General features: G+C 40.3%; 1 protein-coding gene across 1 annotated transcript in view; it reads right to left on the bottom strand.

Moving 5' to 3' along the window:
• The window catches only part of LOC127573455 (dynein axonemal assembly factor 5), a 93600-nt gene that overhangs the window by 10641 nt on the left and 56037 nt on the right, over positions 1–26922 (bottom strand). Inside the window, exons 8-12 of the mRNA XM_052021696.1 lie at positions 22250–22418; positions 18098–18245; positions 6344–6494; positions 2070–2226; positions 479–670 (exon numbers count right to left, since the gene is read on the bottom strand). Coding sequence (XP_051877656.1) covers positions 479–670; positions 2070–2226; positions 6344–6494; positions 18098–18245; positions 22250–22418 — 817 coding nt within the window. The remainder of the gene's footprint in view (positions 1–478; positions 671–2069; positions 2227–6343; positions 6495–18097; positions 18246–22249; positions 22419–26922) is intronic.

Here is a 26922-nt window from a genome sequence, read left to right as displayed (position 1 = left end):
AAATAAAATTATTTCTTTGAGTCCACGAGAAAGATTTTTCCAGTTGAACATGATAAGACAATGTCTCTCTGGACCATTAGAACTTCCTCGATTCTTTCTTCCATTATCTTTTGTTTTAAAATAACTTTGATTTAGCAATCTTCCAGAAGTTTATCTTTTGTTCTTCAGCCTTCTTTTTCTCTCCTTTGGACTTTTACTTTTTACATTGAAACTCACAATGTAATATCAGTCCCCTATTATTCACATAATTCAGATGGGATCTTGTACTAGCTGTCTTCGGATGTCATGGGGAGCAAGAATGGGCAATCTGAAAGTGCTATTATAAAGCTCGCATTAGGATATTAATCAACACAAAATAATGGAGGCACATTGCTCTAGGATTGAGTACAATCCATGATTGTGATCCAATTTAAAGTATTTCTGCATTGCAGTTACAAATACTTTGGTGAATGAAAAAAAATGTACAAGAACCTCTTACCGAGAAATACTTTTTGGATCTCACTCTCTGGATCATCCAGATGAATCAAAAGCCCACGGTAGAGGAACTCAATGTGGCTCTTGAAGAGTGATCTGTCATAGTCATTCCCAACACATTGGAACCAAACACTCAAAGCTTTGGCAGCTACTATACGTACTTCATCCAAACTATCATCCAACCGTTTTAACAGCTCTAATTTAAAATAAGGAAAGAGATAATTACTAGTAATGCTATGATGCAGAAATTATTAATAGAAGAAACTAATCCAAAAATTTTAAGATTTTCTGTAGCAGTGTTCAAAGATATGACTTTTAGGGTAACCTACACGACCCCCCCAGAAGTTTCCCTCATTTCAAAAAATGCCAGGAACTAGTTAATCTGTAATATTAGAAAAATTCTATTTCCATGAATAATAGTACAGGCCACGCCCATGTTATGCCCTTTCGGATAACGGAAATTCGCCCTTACAGAATTCATGAATCACTACCCAAAAATTTGAAATACAGAATAAAATTCACTCTCACAAATTTATACGGAAAAACGGTAATTAAGTAAAGGCAATTTTTTTTAAACTGTTGTTTCTTGACGCATATTTCCAGGTCAAATATGGTGGTGGAATATAGTCTTAATGGTAGGACTCTTGGCAGTGTGGAGGATCAGAGGAATCTTGGGGTCCGAGTCCATAGGACGTTCAAAGTGGCGGCGCAGGTGAACTCCGTGGTTAAGAAGGCATATGGTGTATTGTCCTTCATCAATCGGGGAATTGAACTTAGGAGCCGGGAGGTATTGTTGCAGCTATATAGGTCCCTGGTCAGACCCCACTTGGAGTATTGTGCTCAGTTCTGGTCGCCTCACTACAGGAAAGATGTGGAAGCCATAGAGAGGGTGCAGAGGAGATTTACAAGGATGCTGCCTGGGATGCAGAACATGGCTTATGAAAGCAGGTTGAGGGAACTCAGCCTTTTCTCCTTGGAGAGACGGAGGATGAGGGGGGACCTGATTGAGGTGTATAAGATGATGAGAGGTATTGATAGGGTAGATAGTCAGAGGCTTTTCCCCAGGACTGAATTGGTGGCCACAAGAGGACATAGGTTTAAGGTGCTGGGGAGTAGATATAGAGGAGATGTCAGGGGTAAGTTTTTTTACTCAGAGAGTGGTGAGTGCATGGAATGGGCTGCCGGAGATGGTGGTGGAAGCTGATACGATAGGGTCTTTCAAGAGACTGTTAGATCGGTACATGGAGCTGAGTAAAATAGAGGGCTATGGGTAAGCCTAGTAATTTCTAGGGTAGGGACATGTTCAGCACAGCTTTGTGGGCCGAAAGGCCTGAATTGTGCTGTAATTGTTCTATGCTCTATATGCAGATGACACGGCTTCGCATTACGGAAAATTGCGATAGAGACCATTTTCTGGGAACATATCTTCCCTCTCACCCCAACCCCATAATGTGGGGGTCACTTGTACTGGCAAAAAGAATATAAGTATTAACCAGAAACTTGTCTGAGCAGAGGATTAGGAGAACATCTGCAAATGCAAGTTGTGATGAAAGTTGAGGAATGGTATTGCTGTATCCTAATGATAAATACTCCACCTGGATACAATTTATTTAGCTTGTCAGGATCCACCCGATTTCCACAAACTTTTAAGATGGCGCTGATGGCACGACAAGCCAGCAATCGAGTCATTTTGGAATCTTCATCCAGGGCCGCAATCACTTTTGGCATCAAGTCTTCATACAATCCAAGGGCCTGTTGAATAATTACAAGCAATGGAAAACTGCAGTCAGTCTGACTTCTCACACAATCCTCCAAACTACAGATGAATCAAGCTGCAATAATGTCACAAAGATCGTAGAACCATGTGAAAGAAGCATAGCGACATGATGACACAACAAAACACTGAAGATGCTGGAAATCTGGAGCAACACACAAAAATTCCTGGAGGAACTCAGCAGGTCAGGCAGCATCTATGGAGGGAAATTCTCGGCCCGAAACGTTGACTGTTCATTTCCCTCCATAGATGCTGCCTGACCTGCTGAGTTCCTCCAGCACTTCTTGTGTGTTGCTAGCGAAATGATGAGGCTCCTCGTCATATAACTGACTGGACCTGGCCCTTAAAATTGTAAAATACTTTGCCTGATACACCCTCTTCTTAATCTTACTTATTTTTGCTTTCCAAAATGCATACTATTTAAAAAAATATATAATTTAAATCTACGTTAATGTGCTTGTATTCTTCTTTGAAGGTTTCTTTTTTTTCCTCTTTGTTCACAGGTTCGGTCCAACGGGATTACAGCAAATATTGTGCAATTATACTTGCAGTGAAGGTAAGGCTTGGGTGTCAGAAACAGTGAGCAACCAGGGAGTTGGCATTTTGCACAGAAAAGTAGCAAGTTAAATAATTTGAGAAAAGGCTGTGGAAGGGCACAACAGAAAAATTAATTTTAAGACAATGATTGATTACACAGAGATCATCTGTTGTAGTTAGCAAGATAAAAGAGTAAAACTGGATTATGCTATACCACATCATCATTATACTTTTAAATGGACCGAGAATCTTTGACATAAACCATTACAGTTTATTTATAATTATCAAAACTTGGTTGGATATCAAAAAACATTGTTATGAATTAATTTAATAATCTAAGCTGCAACAATTTTAATACCAAAATGAAATATTAATAGGATGTTATTAATGTGTAATGTAAAATTAATAACTAAAATATTTGACAAAAATTACATCAACAAAGGTTAGGCTGGAAGAGGGGATATCTGATGGTAAAACTTCAGTAACAGGAGGGTCAAGAACTCAGATTTAAGGTGACTGAGAAAAGAAGCAAAGTGACAGGAGGAGAAGTGTAGAGTCATCTGCAATGTGCTGCCTGGTAGGTTGTAGAAGCAGACTTATTAATTACTTTTAAAAGGGAATTATTTAGATAAAAAGAAATGAAAGCCTTTGAAGGAAGAACATGGAGCTTAATTAATTAGATAGCCTCTTCACACAATGGGCTGCATGGCCTCCTCCTGTGCTGTATTCATTCTACGATTTTGCAGATACAAGGCAGTAATGTTTTAAAATAAAGGTCAATGATTGCTAAATTCTGCAGCCAATCTAGACTCCCATCCAATCTTGAACTACCGATGAAATAGTGTTTCCTCAATCTTTCTCTTTCTCGACAGGGTAGGCATAGAGTTGATATTTTCACTGCTGGAGTGTCTCGAAATAAGGGATCCACCATTAAGGAATGAGATGAGAATAGATTTTTTCCACTCAGATCAAAATGAATCTTTGGAATTCATTATCCATGAGGTCGATGCAGACTCAGTAACTGAGTATACTTAAGACAGAAATTAGCAGATTTTTGGATAATGAAGGGAATCAAGAGATATGGGTTTTCTGCAGAAAAGTGGTGTTGAGGTAAAAGATCGTGCATGACCTCAATGAATGGAGAAGCAGATTCGAGGAGTTGAATGCTTCATGTTCTTATAATTGTGTTTATTGCTTAATCTATGTCAAGAATTTAATCAAATCTCAATGTGGTTTAGGTGTCTGAAACTAACCCTCTTTAAAATGTTTTCTACACTCAGGCTTCACTTATAATGCCTTATGGTCTGCTCCACATTCAATAGATCATTATTGACAAGAAAATTAGGAAGGAAATCGGGGAATGGGGGTCAGAGATTGCTCCCAAGGTGGTAATCTCGCATGGACTCAATGTGCTGAATGGCATCCTTTTGCATCATTTTTAAGTGTAAGAGTATAAGCTCAGCAACTGATCATGCACATAGGCAAGCTTCTGCATGCTGCATCTTCTCCTGCAGTTGGAGTAACCTTGATTCTGGATTGGACACTACATAAATTGAAGCTTCCTATTAGTCGTGCAGATTAGTTCCACACCAGCCTAAAGATGGTTGGAGACGAGGTGTGGATGTATGACAAGAAAGACTGAAGGAAGTGCTGGAGCAATGACGTAGCCTTGCCTGCAAGTTTCTGCACTCAGATTGGATCTGGAATATGGAAAAATTTCTGCAAGCAGCCAGATCCGAGGAGGGTGCTCCACGGTCTGGAGTTAAAGGCTTTAGTGAGGTTGAAGAGGGATATGGTTGGTACTGTGCCTGATATTGCTCTTGAAGCCATTGCACAGTGAAGATCACGCCCACTGCACCTCTAGATGGACAGAATCCACACTGCGAGTTGGGGAGCAGCTCTTTCACAACTGAGAGGAAGTGGCTGAGGACGACCCTGGCTAAGATTTTCCCTGTGGCAGGCAGCAATGGGATCCTTCTGAAGTTAACGCAATCGGATCTGTCTCCTTTCTTGAAGGTATTTCCAATGACAACGTATCGAAGATCCCCTGGAATGTCCTCATCTTCCTTGAGATGGGCAATGAGGTTATCAATTCAGGACTGGAGTTACCTACCACTAAGTTTGAGGACCTCAGCAGGGATACCATCTGCTCCTAAGGTCTTGTTGATTTTTAGTTGGGATATAGTCTTTTCAATTCTTGTCAGTTAAGTATAGCAGCAAGATTGGACTGGATGTATCCTTGTGGAATGGAGTCAATCAGAATCAGGTTTATTATCACTGACTTACATGATGTGAAGTTTGTGGCAGCAGTACAGTGCAAAGACATAAAAATTACAAAATAAATAAATAGTGCAAAAAAAAGGAATAATGAGGTAGTGTTCATGGACATCAAGGACAGAGTCATGCCGAGTTCCTTCCAGCAGATGCTGACTGCCTCTGTCCTTGATAAGTTCACCTCTGCTTTTGGCTCTCAGTGCAGTGGTGCCTTGGATATTTGCGTCTTAGATGGCTCCAGCAACATTGAAGAATCCACTCATGTTACGGCTGTCACCACATCAATGGACCTCCTGTACTCTTTCTACCTGTCATCCCTTCTCTATGTCACAGGTTTTCAGTGATACTCAGCCTTCTGGTGCCTGTACAGCTGTTTCTTTTCCATTGAGGCGTGGTGGGGTTTCTAATGCAGGCACTCTTTGCATCAATGGTCAATTATCCCCTGGATCTCCTGGTTCGATGAGAAGCACTTATGTGTGGAGGCCAGCTTCAATATTTTAGTGTTTAGTGTAGGACATGGTTTAATGTGAGCTCTTATGGGTTTGAAGAGAGTTAAACAGAAAGAGATTGTGTTTTGTGCACAAGAACCCCAGAAAATAATCTTGGCCGTAAATCAACGATGTAAGACCTTTCTCATTAATTTAATGCAACAGAACTCAATATTTTTTGTTTTTACAGCACCCAAGAAAAAGTATCCTCAAAAAAAAAATGACTGCTGCAATCTCCTTCCATCAGTAAAACTACAGGTGTGTGCGAGACAGCACTTCCTAAGAAAAACCTAATTCATTCAGTGTTCTTAGTTATTAAGATGTGAAAGATAACACAAGACTATCAACCATATACGGATAGATATCATCTTCTTACTATTTTACACACAAGTATCAAAAGGTTTGGAGAAGCTGATTTTTTTTGACATTTTGAATTTTACAGTCATCGATATGAAAAAGACAGAAGGTGGTGGTGGGAAAATACAGATACACAGATAAGAGCAGCAGAAGGGAAGGGAGAGATAAAGCAGAGAGAAGACACACAACAAGCACACTGGCTGATCGGGAATGTAACAACCATTAAAGACTGGAGGAAGGTGTTAGAATCATCATCTGCTGCTTCCTGCTTGGATTAATGACACAAAAGTTTGCAAAAATGTTCACATATTTGAAATTATTACAATGCTAACTTTGTGAAATTAATAGGGAGCTTGCCTCGAGCTTTGCTCAAAAAGCTTAACATTTGTCTGGGTTTGAGCTAGCTTGTTTCTGAATCTTTGACCCTTCTGAGATTTACCTGTTCCAGCGTAATCATCTTGCTATGCAGCAGAGCCCACAGACAGGATACAGCAGTTGTGCGGATCGCAGCTGTTGTCCTCCCAGCGTGCCACAGCAGATTAGGCACCAGAATATCTCTTACAAGCGTCTCCAGGTAGCTACTGAACTGCCTGAAGCAAAACAGAAGACACTGTGGTGAGCAATGAGAAACTGAGGCAGGATTAATAACTTGTGCATGTGGAATTTTTTAATTTTGAAGAGATGTGGGTGGGAAGCCACTGCACTTCCTCTAAAATAATATGACAAGGCGAGGTTTAGTGGGTTAGGGAGAAATTTGTTTGATTTTATTTGCTCAGCTGACTGGCTTTTCTCATTAAGAGAGAAATTAATCTTGCCGAAGTCAGATTTGCAGAGATGTAAAAGTTATTAAATAACAGCTTCCAATTTTGAGCATGCAGCACTTTCTAGGTAATTTAGTTTTTTTTAAATTACACTGCAGGTCGTGAACTACTCATATGCAAACAGAAGATCAGCAAGGGAGTCACCTACTGTTCTAAAATTTGGCATTAAGAAGATATTTCAAGTTCACCAAGAGTCCAGCAAACTAGAATAATGATCATTAAAAAGAACTGACATGCAGGCTTTCAAAGACTATTTTCGGTATTTACGAGTTCTTCTAAAGATCAACATGCATCATGCATTTTGGATGGAAGTTTATCATCTTTTGAAACCCTTTACCATGTCCTAACGTGGATTGAATATTCCATTATTACTTTAGGAATATTTTACATAATTATCAATACTAAATCAAGTTTCTCAGAATTCAGAATTGAACAGAACTATTTTCCTTATTTTTTTTCTTCCCATGTATTTCCCTTCACCTGATTTGAAAGCAGGTACTCAGTCATGGCGTACACTTGCTCTTGGCACCATTTGTCATAAAATGTCCTGTCAAGTAGCCACTGTTCATACTCGAACCTAGAAGATGTGAAAGGCCTTCCGATTTAGGTACTTCCCAACAATGCCTGGGTGATGGATATAACTGAGGACTCCACTGGAAAGTGTGAAGATTTTACAACTACTTGTGGTGCCTCATAGTTTTGATTTCAGCTATTAGGATGAACAGTTCATGTAAAAAAAATTAAACAAAGCAACTTCAATTTTATATCCCCTAGCTAACGGTGCCCCATAAATTTGAAGATGCACTTTATATAACTGTGTTACAAATCAATGAGGTACACATTAATGTTTGCTGTTTAACTATCCCTGTGTCCTGTTAATCGCCGAACTTGACCTTTTAAAGAGTAAGTGAAGAGAACATCTGGCTGAGAACTTGATTGACAGTTGTATGGGTATGGGGAGGCAGAAATCATCAAATGGTGGTTCCTGAGCTGCTGGGGATTCAGAATCACCCGGCCAAGAAAAACAAATAGTCACGGTTGAAAGATATATAACATGGAGTTTATCTTTTGAGGATTGGCAACAAGCACAAACTTTTTTCCAGAGATATAAAAGGTCAAGGCCATGACTATGCAGATTCTATATAGCCAGAAGCTGTTGTAGATGCTTTGCAATTAGATGGATGGTAATAGGTAGATTCGGTGGATAGTGACAGTCTTTTCCCCAGAGTAGGGGAGTCCAAAACTAGGAGGCATAGGTTCAGGGTGAGAGGGGAAAGATTTAAAAGGGACCTGCGGGGCAACTTTTTCCATGCAGAGGGTGGTGAGTATATGGTACGAGCTGCCAGAGGAAGTGGTTGAGGCAGGTACAATAATGTCATTTAAGACGCACTTGGATAGGTACGTGGAGGGGCGGGGCCTGGAGGGATATGGGCCAAACGCGGGAAATTGGGACTAGCTGGGTGGGCACCGTGGTCAGCAAGGACTCATTGGGCCGAAAGACCTGGATCCGTGCAGTATTGCTCTGTGACTCTAATTAGATGTAGCTGCGAGCTTGCTGAATTCAATCTATTTTAGAAGTTTTGTGTTGTTTGGTCACAAGTCAAATAATTTGCAAATAGGAGATGTCTCAGCACATGCAGAAATGTTTCAGATAAATGACCAATCACCAGAAAGACGATAAAGGTCATTGACCCGAAACATTAGCTCTGTGCTGCCCAGATGCCACCTGAGCTGCTGTGTGTTTCCATTTCTTGTTTTTTTGTTTATCTTAAGACTTCGAGCAAAGGTACTTTGCTTCTGGATAAAAGCATAACAACCAGCTACAACACTGGCAGCTACCCAAAAGTGTGACAAACTGCCCAAGTATATCCAATTCACAAAAAGCAGGACAAATCCAATCTGGCTCATTACTGCACAGTCTACTCCCAATCATCACCCAGGTGGAAGCATCTGCAAGTCAGGAGTGTGATGAAATACTAACCAGCTGCCTGAATGAGTTCAGCAGCAATAATCATTGATGTACTGAGAGACTTTGGGGTGCAAGTCCGTAACTCCCTGAAAGTGGCGACACAGGTGGATAGGGTAGTGAAAAAGGCATTTGATGTGCTTATCTTCACAGGGTGAAGACATTGGGACATCATGATGCAGTTGTACAACACATTGGTTAGACCACACCTGAGTATTTTTTTTAAACAGTTCTGATTGCTACACTACAGGAAGGATGTGGTAGCAATAGAGAGAGCGCAGAAGAGATTCACCAGGACACTGCCTGGAATGGAGGGCTATTATTATATGAAGAGATTGGATAGACTGGGTTTATTCACACTGGAATGTAGAAGACTGGGTGGTGACCTTATAGATGTTTATAAAATAATGAGCAGCACAGATAGGATAGGTGGCAGCATCCATCACTCAGGACTCTCACCACCTGCGACATGCCCTCTTCACGTTACTACCATCGGGGAGGAGGTACAGGAGCCTGAAGACCCACACTCAACATTTCAGGAACAGCTTCTTCCCCTCCGCCATCAGATTTCTGAACGGCCCATGAACCCATGGACACTACCTCGTTATTTCTCTTTTGCACTATTTGTCTACTTCTGTAACTTATAGTAATTTTTTTTAATGTCTTTATGTCTTGCACTGTACTGCTGCCTTGCATTGTACAACAAATTTAACGACATATGTCAGTGATAATCAACCTGATTCTGATTTTTTCTAGGGCAGGGAAGTCTAGAACTAGAGGGCACAGGTTGATCGTGAGAAGGGAGAAATTTAAAGGGGATCTGACGGGTAAGTTTTTTTCCCCACAGGGAGGGTGGCGAATATCTGGAACAAGTGCCAGAGGAAGTGGCGGAATCAGACACAATTACAATGTTTAAAAGACGTTTGGACAGGGACTTGGATAGGAAAGGTACAGTGGGATACTTGCCTAATATAGGCAAATGGGATTTGTGTGGATAAGCACCACAGTTAGCACGGAGCAGGTGGACCCATCTCTAGGATTCCATCTTCAGAAGCTTGACAGCATCCAGAGAAACTGTTTGATTAGCATTCCAGCCACTATCTCAAACATTCACCAGCATGTGGAGGCTGCAGTGTGTGCCATCTACATAATGCACTGCAGTTGCTCAGCCAGGCTACTCCAAACCCACAACATGACAACCCAGAGGGACGACAGGCTGCAAGTGCTTCGGAACACCACTAAGTGCAGATTTCCCCTTCATGTCACTGGAAGTATACCGCTGGTCCTTTGTTGCCAATGGATCTAAATCCTGGAACTCCCTATCCAAAAGCACTGTGGGGGGTACCTTTACCAGAAAAACTACTGTGGTTCAAGGCAAGGCTCGCGACCACTTTCTCAGAGGCGATTTGTGTTGTGCAATAAACTGTGGTCAAGCTGGCAAAGTCCAGATCTGGAAAATGACTGAAGCAAAAACAAAAAGAACTGAACAATAGGAATATGGAGGCTATCCCTGGATTCTAGGTTATCCAAAACTGCCACGAGTTGAAGAACGAGGTGATTTCTGTCTGCCTGAACATCCAACATTAAATTTCTCTATTAGCCAACTTACTGACAGGCTACTTTGTTGCTGCATAATAATAAGCAATGTTATCAGCAGTTGTAGAATTGTTTTTCTTCTGGTAGCTGGCATTTTTCTTGAGAAATTAAGCTGGAACTATCTCCAGGTGTGTTTCAATATTTTTGAAAGGGGTTTTCCATATACACACACACACACGAAATAAAATTTGAAAACCACCAGCTTAGGGGATATTTTCTAAGCAAGCTGGGTGAGTTAACAGAAAGGAGCTGGCAGTTGTTGAAGGCATCAGAGGCAAGTATACAACAGGTGTCGTGCAGAGAGCTGTGTTCGGATGGTTCAAAACTTGGTTGTTGACTTAACTTGTTTTACCTTAATACTAACTTTTCCCATTTTTTTAATATATATATACTTCAATGTGTCATTTAAGGCTGAGTCTTTGATGTGCAGTTGGAACACTGTGGTTCAAATGGCTCGATTTGTTGGCTGCGCTGAATGATTTCTTTGTTTGGGTATTTCCCAACTCTGCCTGGATGGTTGATAACAGCTGAAGCCTCTGTGATTGGAAAGGTGTGCAGATTTTGCACATGGCATGTTCATAATAAAGTGGGAGGCACAACACATCTAGCCACAAGCAATTGAAGGCACAGCTGCAGCTGATGCAACCAAATTCCATTCATCATTTCCAAACTAAAACAAGAGTAGGCATACAAGTGACTCCTCAAATAAGTTGGTCTCCTATTTGGGATCACTCATAATACAACTGTGATATTAACTAAAAATTCAAAAAATGGTACTAACATACTTAAATATTGCTGACGTATAAATATCCATTCATTTATTCTAATAAAAGGCATCACTGTCATCGTTGCCATTAATTAAGGGCAGGCACGGTAGTGTAGCGGTTAGCGTAACACTTTACAGTGCCAGCGACCTGGGTTCAAATCCAGCCGCTGTAAGGAGTTTGTACGTTCTCCCAGTGTCTGCGTGGGTTTCCTCCGGGTGCTCCGGTTTCCTCCCACATTCCAAGGACGTACGGGTTAGGAAGTTGTGGGCATGCTATGTTGGCGCCAGAAGCATGGTGACACTTGCAAGCTGCCCCCAGAACACTCTACGCAAAAAGATGCATTTCACTGTGTGTTTCGATGTACATGTGACTAATAAAGATATCTTATAATGTACACGAGGGACAACCATGCTTACAAACTACTTAAAACACAGAGGTTTCTTCCACCAAAAAAAGAGCAAATCATTTAAGAGAAAAGTTAAAATAAGTTAAATAAGTAATTAAATAGAATTAATAGAAGGTATAAGCTATAAGGAGAGGTTGGACATACTTGGGTTGTTTTCTCTGGAATGTTGGAGGCTGAGGGGAGACCTGATAGAAGTTCATAAAATTATGAGAGACATAGATAGGTAGACAGTCAGAATCTTTTACCCAGGGCAGAAATGTCAAATACTACAGGACATGCATTTAAGGTGAGAGGGGGAAAAGTTTAAAGGAGATGTGCGGAACAAGTTTTTTTTTAAAAACAGAGAATCGTAGGTGCCGTGGGTAGTGGTGGAAGCAGATCAGACAGTGGCATTTAAGAGGCTTTTGTCAGACACATGAATATGCAGGGAATGAAGGGGTATGGATCATATACAGGCAGAAGAGATTTAGTTTTATTTGGCATTGTGTTCGGCACAGACATTGTGAGCTGAAGGGCCTGCTCCTTTGCTGTACTGTTCTATGTTGAGTGAAGAGCTTGTTTTTCTGTGCTGGGGGAGTGATCAGAATACTTCACAGACAATTTTAATTCCGTTTCTATGGTGCTGTAAAGATATTTGGAACTGGCTTCTGATGTTAACTTTGTTTTAAATAGTCATGTAAAATTTTGATAATAGTCACTGGAAGTCATTTTGGTAGAACGTGCTTGCTCACGTTGTGAGTAACAACAACAGCTTGTGATGAGACAGCATCTTTAAACATAACCAAAGATTCCCCAGGTACAGTACATCACAGGAGCAGAAAGTAACATGTGGTACAGCAAACAATTAGGAAGGTAAATGGTACATTGGGTGTTTATTGCAAGAGAATTTGAGTCTTGCTCCAAATACAATGTGCCCCAGTGAGTCAGTTTCTGGAATATGTGTTTCGGTTTTGTTCGTCTACTTAAGGAGGGCATAATTATAATAGAGGGGGTACAGACAAGGCTTAGGCTCTTGAGTGTAGAAGAATAGGAGGCAATTTCATTGAAACATACAACGTTCATTGAGGGCTTCGATGGGTAGATGTGGAGCTGTCATTTCCCCTGACTGGGGTGTCGAGAACCAGGATCATAATCTTAAATTTCAGGGATTGGCCATTTAGGACCGAGTTAGAACATAAAACATAGAAAAACTACAGCACAATTCAGGCCCTTCAGCTCACAAAGCTGTGCTGAACATGTCCCTACCCTAGAAATTACTAGGCTTAGCCATAGCCCTCTATGGTTCAGCAAATTCATTTATTGAATGATCGGGAAGGCACGAGGAACTGAATAACCCACTCCTGTTATGACCTGAATGACCTACTCCTGAATGACCTACTTCAAGTTATACCTAATAATGCTGTAAAATGGAATAAGATGTTTGCCAAACAGCAAAAAACAACATGTAATCAACTGAACGAAGTGACCTCACAACCAACAGATCACATCAAAGCTCTGCAGTCTTACCACATCCAGCCATGAATGGTGGTGGTCAATTAAGCAGCTATAAGGAGGAGGTTCCAAGAACATCTATCCTCAACGGTGGCTGAGCCCAGCAAGTCAGAGTGCTAAACAAAAGGCTGGAGCATTTGCAACCACATTCACGCTAGAAGTGCTGAATAGATGATCTTGGGATTTTCTCCTGAGGTCTGCACCTTCAAAAGAAGCCAGTTTCCAATCAATTTGGGTCTAAATCCTCCAACTCCCTTTCCAATTGCACTGTAGAGGACATTCTCACCAGAAGCACTGGAGCAGTTCAAGACAATGGCTCAGCATCACCTTCTCGAGACTAACTGGGAATATGTAACTAATGCAGGACTTGCCAGCGATGCCCAGATACAAAAAATTCATTTAAAAAAAGTCGAAGTTCTTATGAAATCAAACAAAATTTGACAAGCTGAGTGGGGTGATTTTAAGACAGGTATCCAGAAGCCTGGCCTGAACAAAGGGATAGGTTTTAAGGGCAAGAGGGAGAAGAAGCAATTTTTGTGCGTCACTTCCACCTGTACAATTTCAACAGTCCAGAAGATGGCGCTCCCTTATTACAATTGTTAAAATGCCCCCAACTGCTGCTGAATAAACAATGCATTCAAGTTCCATCAAAAATATCACTTAATTAAAAGTAATTTCTTAATATATAATTAAATGCATCTTGTGTGATTGATGTTGGATTACCACAAGAAGAAAACATTGATTTTAACCTCATAATAATTCAATCCAAAGTGAACGCAAATCTGCAAGGTGGGCTGCATTCAATGACCCCTTTCCGGTTTTGTCTGTGTGTTGGCGTTGTTAATAGTGACTGTTGATAGGTAAAATGCCCACATCAAAGCACGAATGTTGGTTTGATTTTGTACAGCTTTTCCAATAGGATTTGCACAAGGAAAGAAAGTGAAAAGGCTTTTCCCCAAAGACCAATCATGCAAAGCACGGGAGGAAAAGAAAAGGAAAATACCAGTGAAAACCAAACAAGTGGGTGGGCTACACAGAAACTGTATGATCAACATTTGGAGTCTGCCAGTCTGCATAACCAAAAAACTATCCAAGACAAGACCATTAGAGTCCATTTGAGACAAAGAATTTGAATATGTGGCCCTCAGCCATGACAGAGAAATTATGCACCTGTCATCTGAATCATAAGCCTGTAAAATTCCAGGAATAAGCTGAAAACATCCTACAGTGATGAAGAGTAATTAGTTCCTGGGCAAGGTCAACTGTCCATAATGACTCTTTTACAGTCATTTCAAATGATCTACTGGAAATCCTGCTGCGTCTGAAGTGAAAGCTGGCGGGAACAATGAAACAAACTTGTATATAAATTTACTGTAAGCAACAAGCTACTCGGAAGTGAAATGGTGGCTGACAACTCCAGGCATTTTTTTATATTACATTTCATTACCTATATTCATGATACATCATATAATTCAGGGTTATTAGAATTATACTTTCAGACAACCATTTCAAGTTCAGAAGGTTGTTTTCATTTAGGAAGCAGAACTATTTGCTCAATTGCACGCCGCCAACTTAAAGAATGTTGTACTGTTAAGTGACCCAAGTGATTAAAATCTCTGGGTGGGGGGGGGAACAAAAGCCTCAGCTTACCCCAGTCACATGGCTCGGGCATTTTTATTCTTCGCCTTTCTAAACCTGTCCTAGCTAACCAATGAGCCACTGCATTGCCCCATGTGATTATAAAGTTGCATCATTCTAGACCACAAAAGAAAAAACAAAATTAAAAGAAAAAAATTGCACTGAGCTTTCAGAATATATCCTTTCCTGTGGTGACCATTGACCATGAAGGCCTCAAGTGGTCTGGAATCATCACATGGTCCTTTTCTGTATTGGGATTACATGAGACACATATATGTTAGAAACATAGAAAAACTACAGCACAATTCAGGCCCTTCGGCCCACAAAGCTGTGCCGAACATGTCCCTACCCTAGAAGTTACTAGGCTTACCCATAGCCCTCTATTTTACTCAGCTACATGTACCTATCTAACAGTCTCTTGAAAGACCCTATCATATCTGCCTCCACCACTGTTTACGGCAGCCCATTCCACGCACTCACCACTCTCTGAGTAAAAAACTTACCCCTGACATCTCCTCTATATCTACTCCCCAGCATCTTAAACCTATGTCCTCTCGTGGCCACCATTTCAGACCTGGGGAAAAGCCTCCGACTATCTACCCGATCAATACCTCTCATCATCTCATACACCTCTATCAGGTCCCCCCTCATCCTCCATCTCTCCAAGGAGAAAAGGCCGAGTTCCCTCAGCCTGCTTTCATAAGGCATGCTCCACATTCCAGGCAGCATCCTTGTAAATCTCCTCTGTACCCTCTCTATGGCTTCCATATCTTTCCTGTGGTGAGGCGACCAGAACTGAGCACAATACTCCAAGTGGGGTCTGACCAGGGACCTATATAGCTTCAACAATACCTCACGGCTCCTAAATTCAATTCCCCGATTGATGAAGGACAATACATCATATGCCTTCTTAACCACAGAGTCAACCTGCGCAGCCGCTTTGAGCGTCCTATGGACTCGGACCCCAAGATTCCTCTGATCCTCCACACTGCCAAGAATCCTACCATTAAGACTATATTCCGCCAACATATTTGACCTACCAAAATGAACCACTTCACACTTATCTGGGTTGAACTGCATCTGCCACTTCTCAGCCCAACTTTGCATCCTATCTATGTCCCTCTGTAACCTCTGACAGCCCTCCAAACTATCCACAACACCCTCAACCTTCGTGTCATCCGCAAACTTACTAACCCACCCCTCCACTTCCTCATCCAGGTCGTTTATAAAAATCACAAAGAGTAAGGGTCCCAGTACAGACACCTGAGGTACACCACTGGTCACCGACCTCCACTCCGAATACGACCCTTCAACAACCACTCTTTGCCTTCTGTGGGCCAGCCAGTTCTGGATCCACACTGCAATGTCCCCTTGGATCCCATGTCTCCTCACCTTCTCCATAAACCTCGCATGGGGTACCTTATCAAACGCCTTGCTGAAATCCATATACACTACATCTACTGCTCTCCCTTCATCGATGTGTTTAGTCACATCCTCAAAAAATTCAATCAAGCTCGTAAGGCAGGACCTTACCCTTGACAAAGCCATGTTGACTATTCCTAATCATATTATACCTCTCCAAATGTTCATAAATCCTGCCTCTCAGGATCTTTTCCATCAGCTTACCAACCACTGAGGTAAGACTCACCGGTCTATAACTCCCTGGGCTATCCCTACTCCCCTTCTTGAATAAGGGAACAACATCTGCAACCCTCCAATCTTCCGGAACCTCTCCTGTCTCCATTGACGACGCAAAAGTCATCGTCAGAGGATCCCCAATCTCCTCCCTCGCCTCCCACAGCAACCTGGGGTACATCCCATCCGGTCCCGGCGACTTATCTAACTTGATGCTTTCCAAAAGTTTCAGCACCACCTCTTTTCTAATATCTACATGCTCCAGCTTTTCAGCCTGCTGCAAGTCCCCACTACAATCCCCCAGATCTTTTTCCGTAGTGAATACTTTATGTCAGTATTCACTAAGTACCTCCGCTATTTCTTCTGGATCCATACACACTTTCCCACTGCTGCACTTGATAGGCCCTATCCTTTCGCATCTCATCCTCTTACTCTTCACATACTTGTAAAACGCCTTGGGGTTTTCCTTAATCCTGCCTGCCAAGGTCTTCTCACGTCCCCTTCTGGCTCTCTTAATCTCTTTCTTAAGTTCCTTCCTTTTAGCCTTGTACTCTTCCAGATCGCTAACACTACCTAGCTCTCTGTACACTTTGTATGCTTTTCTTTTCCTTTTGACTAGATTTATTATAGCCTTCGTACACCACGGTTCCTGTATCCTCTCATGACTCCCCTGTCTCATCGGAACATGTTTATGCAGAACTCCACACAAATACCCTCTGAATATTTGCCACATATCTTCTGCACTTTTCCCAGAGAGCATCTGTTCCCAATTTAATCTTCCAATTTCCTGCCTGAGAGCCTCATAATTCCCTTTACTCCAAGTAAACGCCTTTGTAGTCTGTCTGTTCCTATCTCTCTCCAGTGCTAACGTAAAGGAGATAGAATTATGATCACTATCACCAAAATGTTCACCCACTGAGAGATCTGACACTTGACCAGGTTCATTTCCCAATATCAAATCAAGCACAGCCTCTTGTAGGTCTATCTACATACTGTGCCTTCCTGAACACACCTAATAAACTCCACCCCATCTAAACCCCTCACTGTCTGGTGATGCCAGTCGAAGTTTGGGAAATTAAAATCCCCCATCACAACAAATCTGTTATTCTCACACCTTTCTAGGATCTGCTTCCCTATTTGCTCCTCAATAACCCTGTCACTATTGGGCAGCCTATAAAAAACACCCAGTAAAGTTATCGACCCCTTCCTGTTCCTAACCTCCACCCACAGAGACTCTGTAGACAATCCCTTCACAACGTCCACCTTTTCCGCAGCCGTGACACCATTTCTGATCAACAGTGCCACTCCCCCACCTCTTTTGCCTCCCTCCCTGTCCTTCCTGAAACATCTAAAACCCGGCACTTGAATCAACCATTCCAGCCCCGGAGCCATGCAAGTCTCCGTAATGGCCACCACATCATAGCTCCAAGTATCGATCCAAACTAAGCTCATCCGCCTTGTTCACAATACTTCTTGTGTTAAAATAGACATATCTCAAGCCTGTCTGAACACTTCCCTTCTCTATCACCTGCCTATGGTACTTACTCCTAGCTTCCTCTATTTGAGAGCCAAACACCTCTTCCCCAGTCTCTCCAGTACGGATCTCCAGTACGGATAATGTTATTTGCATTCAAGCCTCACTGATTCATGGCTCCACTTAGTCATCAACATCATCACTGCCATGAAAAAATACCTACTCATGGTTTTACAGTGGCAATTCCACAAACTATGCAGCTAACAGGGAAATGAGCAGCCAAGCAATTATTCTTTTATTGATTATTTCAGTGCAAAATATTAAGGATTATAATGACTAATTCTTACTCGGACAAATTTGATATCATTGAACTTAGACCTACATCTACAGTGTACCTACCCTTGAGAATTCAGAGTTTCATTGGCGTTCAGTAGCAATTTTGATAACACAGAGAAGAGTTTTAGACGCATTTCAGGATCTCTGCTGGGCTGAAGACTGTTTTTCAAAACTGGAAAAACTACCTCAAGTGATTCTCCAAGCACAGAACCTACAAAACACAGTACAGATAATCTTAGTACTTGATTCTGCTGCAATAGTACTTATAAAGCAGTTATGTGTAGTGAATACTTATAATACCATGTCCAAAAAGGTTGCATTAAGATCAACCTTTACATTGGAAAACTAAAATAAATTTTCGATAGATTTTATATCCATCTTATAGCTATTTAAGAACAAGTTACAGAAGCTATTTTAAAATTTTTTTTTAATATGAAGAATACTCATTTTAGTTAATTCATCATTTGCACAACTATGCAAAATACTTTTTGTGAAACAAATGACCACAGATTTCAGAGATATCCAGTTCCATTTAGAAGCACTCCAAGCTCAACAAAGTAAACTCCCATCAATGATAAATCTGTCAGTTCTCCAAGATCTATCAGTTGCCCACCTTACACCATTGCTGTGAATTCTGGATTGCTCTAATCAAACTACAAAGCAAACAATGCCAATGTGGTAGTTTTGAACTAAAAACTTCCACCTAGAACCAGCAGTTTAAAAGCTGTCTACAAAGAAAATGAACATGAATTCAACTAGAGCTAAGACAATGCATTTAAACACCTATTCAGCTCCTGCCCCATGACAAGAAACAACTCATGCACCAAACCTGTCTGGAACGTGCCCTAGTTTTGTAACAATACACTATGTAAAGTTACGAGAAGTATCAGATTGGAATCCGTAAATGGAACAAGGGCAACATTATTTGCACAGCCTGGCTTCTTGACAACAGGAATATTTTAGGTGGATCTCAAATGATGAAACACTTTTCACTGCATTTTTGATAATTTACTGGTGGTAAATGAAATTAGCAATATCCATTATTGTTTTCAATTATGTGTTTTACAAATATATTACTAAATGCAGGTAATAAGCATTTTTTGCACCTCTGGATTTTCATCTTCCATAATTCCGTGCCTGGTATTTTCTGCCCAATGAGAAGCTGCAAAGGCACGAGTGCAGTAGCACAGCAGATTGATCTATCAACCCAGGCTCTTGACCCAAAACGTCAACACTCCTTTGCCTCCACAGATGCTGCTTGACCCACTGAGTTCTTCCACCAGTTTGTTTTTGATCCAAAATAACCTGTCACACTGAGCCACAGACCTGAATATCTTGTGCAACTGCCCCTTATTCTCCTGTGACACAATTCAAGATACCAGGTGTACCCATTCTAGGATACAGGTGGCAGTACTGAGAGTGTGGGTTAGAGTTAGGGACAGGGACAGCTCACCTAAAACAACTATTAAACCAGCTCTTCTCTTAGAGCCTTACATAAGCTCACTGAAGGCCTGCGGGGAAACCCAAATGTTAGTTGACCCTTTTTTTTTTCAGATGCATGTACATTCCAGGATTTTTTGTTTGTTTTCATTTTTTGCTTTTCAGATAAATTTCGTAGAAAGAGAAAAATAACGAAAACTTGGTTATTTTCAGGCAAACCGTAAGTGTATTTTGACAGCATTTCTACATTGGGGCTACGAAAAAAAAGTCTGAACATTTAATTATGGTTCACATTTTGGGCAGGATTTTCCACAACAGTAAGGGCGAGGCAGTCATTATTCACTATTATTATGGGGTAAAGCAGACACAAACCTCTGAAGTACTCATACTCAAAGATGAATATTATAATCCTGAGGATGCGTTCAGAACTACAGGTTGCATTATCGTAACACCCTACAAGTGATTCAATGTTTGAATCTGCACAGGGGTTACTTTCCAAATCCATAAAGTTGGGTATTAACTCATCGGTTACAGACTAAACATGTCAGGAAAAGTTAGGGCTGCTGTACACAGGGTAAGTAGATATTTGCCGAACACTCTCTCTGACGTTGAAAATTTAATTTTACAAGTGCTGATTCTTTTTTCCTTCAGAAGTTAATCAAACAGAGGAGATCTTTATATAAGATATCATTTTCTGTATCCATCTCAGTCTCAACCACATCTTTCCCAAAGTTATGCTGCTTTCTATGCTTCAGTTAAATCTAATTTATATTGTCTGGTTAAGACTGCATTTCTCAGCAAGGAAACCAATCTGATTGGTTTAAGAGCCTTGTTATTTTTTCATCCTCCTCAAAGACACCACAGATCCCCTGTAGAGAGCGCTTAGCTGAATTTGACATCAGATTAAGCCATTTAAAGAACTTGGTGGAAAGCTGTCAGAAAGGTGAACGGTGAATGACCTTCCTTAACTGGTGACTGCAATATCCGGGACATTGAAGGTAATTGGTAGCAGTTCATAATGCCCTATTTGAGAAGTAAGCAAAGGGAATAACCGACTTACTGACTAAAATCCAATTGCCTTGGGACTGCACGAAAATCTCTTTTCTCAGCTAGCAACGAAGGCGCCATATGAAGTGGGTTAAAAGCCACAGTTCTTTTTAAAATGTGACTTCCCAAACAGTGCTAAAAGGATCCATAAGCAGACTGTGTCTGAAGGATAACAAAAATTCTAGCGGGGCACAGGAAAAGCTACATTTACTAGCTAGAAATAAACGATTGGCAAAAAATATTTTACCATTGTATATCAGGAAAGATTGATTAGCTTATATTAGGGCATTCATATTGATCATTCTGAAAGAGGCTGGGACCATGTCACAAGACAATGCCAAATCCAACAGCCAGATGACTCTAATGGGAATAATTGTAACCCTGAATGCAAAGACAATGCAAAAATTATATAGGGCTTCCAGACTGCAAGGAATAAGATTTGCTTGTAGGAACCATTGCAATAAAGGTCCTTGTTCTGCATCATAGTTTCAAGCTCTACTTTGTCTGGGACTGTTATGAGAGAGCAAATCCAAAGTCTTAGAAAATTCCCTGTTTGTGGTACTGCTGCCTCTCAACTTAATGAGCAAAATAAAATTCAAGTACAGTTAATTTGAACATTTTAACAGCAATAAAACCTCCACATTATATAGATGATTAAAATAAAAAGGTTTTGTGTGTGTATAATTTACTTTTAGATTTCTGCCTCTTAACCCACACAAATGTGTTCATTGGAAAACTCACTGCTTGAGCTGTCATGAGGATTGTGTTTTACATGGAAGGATTATCCCCTTTTCCAGCTAACTCAACCCAGATGATTTGGATACTCACTGCATAGAGGTACTGGATCTCAGAATAATCTCTGAATTTCACTCAGTCTTGGGACACTATGTCAGTGCCAACATTCCTGAACAATACTGGATTTTAAATTGTGCATTTCGTTGCACAGCTATTGTAATCTCACACTTGTTAGCAATATAAAAAAAATTAAGGAGACTAAAAGAAATTACAAGGAAGAAAAATCTGTAAACTGAGCAAGCACTCATTTTAAATGGCTTTATTACAACGGTACAATCACACTCACTGATCAAATTTGAACAAATTTATTCAACTGGAAAAACATAAACCTTTCTGTTATATTAGGATCAAAATTAAATATGTATGTCAGGAATTGTTCCCTTAAAAGAGCTGAAAAATAAAGCTTAATTCAACTCTTTAGATCTTTTTGAAAAAATGTTTATTAATCTGAGAAAAAAAAATGGGATAGAGTGACTTTTAATTATCATGAAAGAAGGAGAATCCCCTGGTAGATAATGGAAAATGCAGGGCATTTGAACGTCTGCACATTAGGTCTTGTAAGCATAGTACTACGGTGTGCTTATCAATGAGATGAACATCAAATGGAACAACTGGCAAACTGAATGGGATCTTTCTTGGCAATGATGGTAATTTATGGCAGAAGGATGAAGAATGGAGTCAGCCAAATATAAAATGAAGCTTGCCCCTCCTCTCCCACAACAGATCATTGGAAATTTGAATACTTGAAGGGCATACGATAGAAATTATACAGAAAGCATTTTAAATATCAAAAGGGCTCGATAGCTTGGAAATTATAATAGTTCAAGTATTCACAAAACTTCACGTTCAAAATAATGAGAATAATAAAGTAAATAAAATTCAGGATATCAGATATTTCAAGTATGAGTGGGAGATAGAACTTATCTTCCTTACCTGACTGAGTGATAATTGTTTCAAATTGCTGGTGCTGCACAGAGTATTTAGTCCACTCGTGCTGTGAACTAGCCACCCATTCAATCAACTGCCTTATATGTAGTCTATAAAGGCCCAAAGAGTCATCCAAATCCTCTGCTGCAGCAAGTGAAGCCACTGTCTTCTCCGCCTGCAAACAATTCATTGTGAAACATGTTTAAGATGAGCAGCTCACTGTAATTGCATGGACAATTAGATATATGTAGGCTGTTAATTGCAGGCATATTGGTGCAGTTATTTGCAAAGTAAATCTATTATTTGCTCCAAGCAAATAAACCGGGTCTGATGAGTTGCAGTGTTGTAACAACAGCAAAACTGCTTAGTTTTTTGTTTTATAGTCAACATTGTAAGAGTTTGCAATCCAGCACTGAATCATAACAAATTGTAATTGGAAAGCAACAGAAAGTAGGGAAAGCCAAACATGAAAACAAACCAGGAGCTCCTTGAGATACAATTTCCCCAGCAAAACTGAAAACCCAATTGAAAGAATGCATTCAGCAAGCATAAATATTTTGTTTGCAAATGCTATGTCCCGTCTCAGAGAAAATGGAAATAGATCCATTTAGCTTTTCAAAAGGGGAATTGGATTATCTATACATGGAAAGTAAAATTTTGCAGGGCTTCAGGGAAGGAGCAGAAAAGTGGAATTAAATGCTGGCTTTTTCAAAGAGCTGGCTCAGTGGTGATGGGACAAATGGCATCTTTCTAATGACTTAATGTTAAGCAATTGGCTGGACAGATTGTGTCCATTATAAGTGGATATCACTGACTTATCTCTATTCCCAGTGCATCCTTCTCCGGTTCAAAATAAAAGGCGATAATTCCAGTCAATTGACAGCTTAAAACATTACATTACCTGCATATCAGATTTTATATAAAATATAAACTTTTAATATTACTATAATCCAGAGAATTTCTGTATTCATTAATGTATAGCAGCCACATTCAAAACATTTTTTTAAAAAATAAACTTCATGTAACTTTCCACAGCATGCAACACAGATGTGACAGATACCATATTGCTTCATGAAGCATAAAACTCCCTCAGTTCATTCAGTAATGTGCTTTAACTCTAAGCCTCGTAATGATCACCCACTACTGCACCAAAGTAATGGTTCCATTTCCCAGACCATCCATCCTTGCAGCTTTTCAGAGACAGATTGGCAATTTATGCCTAATTACGGGAAGTTTCGTGCTGTGGCCTGAGTCCCATTGGGAAACGGATGGAGACTGCCCAAAATTATTTCACCTACGACTCTTTATAACGGGTTCGGAGAACAGAGTCCCATCTCATCATTACAGTCTAAATTCAAACTGGGGCAAAGAGAGTCCCATTTGTGCTTCCAAAGACTTCAGATAGTCAACTCTTTATTTAACTCAGTTCTATATGGGATTAAAACATTCAGTGACTTGTGCACATTTCTTTAGTTCTACTTAACATGAGATCATAAGCTAGTACTCCTCCTACAACGTCAGGGTGCAATTTCCAAACTGCTCCAACATAAGCTATCCTTTCAGCTGAGACTCACTGGTAATACTGCCCCGAGTGCTTTTCTCCTAAAACAAACCAGTGGAGGAAATCTACGCGTCAGGCAGCATCCATGGAGGGAGATTGGCAATTGACGTTTCAGGTTGAGAGCCTTCATCTGGATTCAAATTTGCTCCAAATCCCAGTATTTGCAGTCTCTTGTATCTCTCCAAGTTCTCCAAATCCAGGGGCTCAACCCAAACAAAACCAAGATGATATTCCCAGTGCATAACTGAGGGAGTGCTAAACCATCATTAAGTGTCTTCTTTCAGATGAGAATTAATCGAGATACCATCAGATCCCACTGCACTATTTTGAAGAGCAGGGATGTTATCCCAGCCAATACTAATTGCTGAACCAACGTCATCCAAACTGGTCACCTGGTCAGTATTAAATTGCTGCTTGTGGGACCCTGCTGTTTGCAATGTACTGGGCACATTTTCTGTTTCTCTACATTACAACAGTGATTGCACTTCAAAAGCATGTCATTGATGAGGCTGGCTGGTAGGTTGTGAAAGATGCCATATAAATTCACATCTTTCTTTTAAAATGGAGGAAGTCCCAAGTGCAAAATCAATTACAACCTTGTGTGGCTGGAGGAAAGGAGCAGGAATGAATTGGGCTGTGGATCCATGGCATCCTGTGATATAAAGAAGATTGCTGCAAACCTAGTTCACATGGGGTACCAATGGCTTTTCACAACATTTTACTGGTTGAATTCAAAGCCTGATTCCAGAGTTCAAACAAGTTACTTTTGGCACGAAGTATTTCACTTCTGGGAATGTTACCAAGTGAATGTTGGCACATTTAGAGGACTACAAAGGCAATTCAGCATCTGAACAATTAAGGTAAAGAAGTCGTTCCCTACTATTGAATAACAGTCAATCCAAGGGTCCTGCATGAATAGGCACTTTGGCTCAACACTTCAAAAAGGACATATAGCTTTTCAGATTTCAAAAACATTGATGCATTATACAACCGTAGGACAATCTACCCTGTTCATAATGCAAGAAGTGAAAATTATTCCCAGTATGTGTTCCGAAGTTCTCACCATACAAGTGAAACAAGTGTATTAGCACTTGGGTGACAATTTCACAAGCAAGTTGCATGATGTGGCAACAGGATAAAGGTTCAAGCACACAATTCTACACGGGTCAATAAATGGAAAACTGGTAAAAGTGGAGTCCAGTCTCTTTACCACAAGGAAGGAAAGAACATTGGACTGTTGCCTCTGTCACTCTTGCAGAGTACTTCAACTGCTGCAAAATGAGCTGTACTTTCTGAGACTCAAGGCCTTTGGGGTATTTTCCCTTCCTGCAGGCAACGTGCATTGTGCAAGAAGATCCCAGCAAAGAATAGAAAAGAAGACTTTACTCTTTATTCTGCCCTTGCTTAAGAACATCCATAAGAAGCAATTTGATCACAGAAATTGCCTGACTCCCTCTCACACACAGTGTTTCACCTCATGTAGGAAAATTCTGATTCATTCTGTCCGTCCTCTAATCAAACCAGGAAATGGAACAAGTTGAAAATAGCTGCAGTCTCCCCCCCCCCCCCCCCCCCCCCCACTAAAATAAGTAAATGGAAACTGGACATATCATTTACTTCATTTTTTTAAATAAAATTAGCCTTTGGAGTTAGTAGCAACAGTTACTGCTCAGAATCAGAGAACAGGGTTTGTTTGCTGAAGTATTTCCAGTGACTTCACATGAATACATTCATTAGATTACAGCAGAGCACATTGCATTCTCAGACAAAGACGCTCAGAAAAAAAACATTTGCAAGTACTTAAGATGTCCAAATATTAATTACTGCAGCAGTTCACACACACTGTCAGAGGGAAATCAGCAAAATAGCTAACAGCTGTAAAACCAGAGGCCACTCTTCTATTGCATAAGAGCATTAAGTAAAATAGCAGGTCAGCCATTCGGCCCTTTTGAGACTGCTCCACCATTAAACAAGGTTGGATCATGGCTGACCTGCTTGTGGGCTTCAACTTCACTTTCCTGCCTGATTCCCATAATCTGCAATTTCTCTGTAATCCAAGATTTCTCTTTGCATTGACCGTGCAGTGGCTTAACATCCACTAAACATCTAGGGTAGAGAATTCCAAAGATTTACCCCTCAGAAGAAATTCCTCCTCATCCAAGTCCTAAATGAGTGACTCCTTATCCTGAGACTGAGCTTTCTATTTTAGATTCCCAAAATCTTACATGTTTCAATAAAATCACTTCACATTCTTCTAAATTCCAAAGAGTATGGACTTAGTTTACTCAATCTTTATTCATAAGACCACCTCTTCATTCCGGGAATCAGTCTAGTGAATCTTCTCTGCACTACCTGTAAGCGCTGAACCAAAGTGCCTGACCCAGTACTCCAGATGTGGTCTCACCAATGCTTATGTGATTCTCTTAAGTCTTCCCTACTTTTGTACTCCATCCTTCTTACAATAAAGTTCCATTTGCCTTTCTAATTAGTTGTTTCACCTGCACGGTTAACTTTGTTTCTTGTCCAAAAAATTCAGTCTTAAACTGCCTTAAAATTTGTGATTTATTAATTCTCGAATCTTAACATAAATCATATGCAGAAAAAGCACCATCTCAATTAAATAAAGGAGCTCCTATGTTATACATAAAAGTAAAAGTATTTATGCATTGAATCATTAAAACCATTTTAGACAATTTTGGGTGAATGGTAATCAATCTTTATGTATTTTTCTTGCAAAGAAAAAGAGACGTGCATTCATATAATGCACAGACTTCAGTCCATCCTGAAGCAGTTTGCAGCCAATGAATTACTTCCATAGTGTAGTAAATGTTGAAAGCAAGAAACATGACAACATATTTGTTCACAATAAGCTCCTACATGGAGTAATAAAGCCATGGAAAATCTAGCTTCAAACATCTCAAATGTGACGAGAAAAAGTGGATTATTTTAAGATTTGCAGTACAAAGTCCTTGGGGTCCTGGCTAATGTTTATTCTTTAATTAATACCACAAAAAAAAAGGTTTGTTAAGTTACTACATTGTTATTTGTAGGAGCTTGTTCTGTGCACAAAAGCTGTCATGTTTCCACAATACAACATTGCAAGTCTAATTCACTGGCT

This window comes from Pristis pectinata, chromosome 8, assembly GCF_009764475.1.
Source record: "Pristis pectinata isolate sPriPec2 chromosome 8, sPriPec2.1.pri, whole genome shotgun sequence".
NCBI classification, from domain to species: domain Eukaryota; kingdom Metazoa; phylum Chordata; class Chondrichthyes; order Rhinopristiformes; family Pristidae; genus Pristis; species Pristis pectinata.
This window is presented reverse-complemented; position numbering and strand designations above follow the sequence as displayed.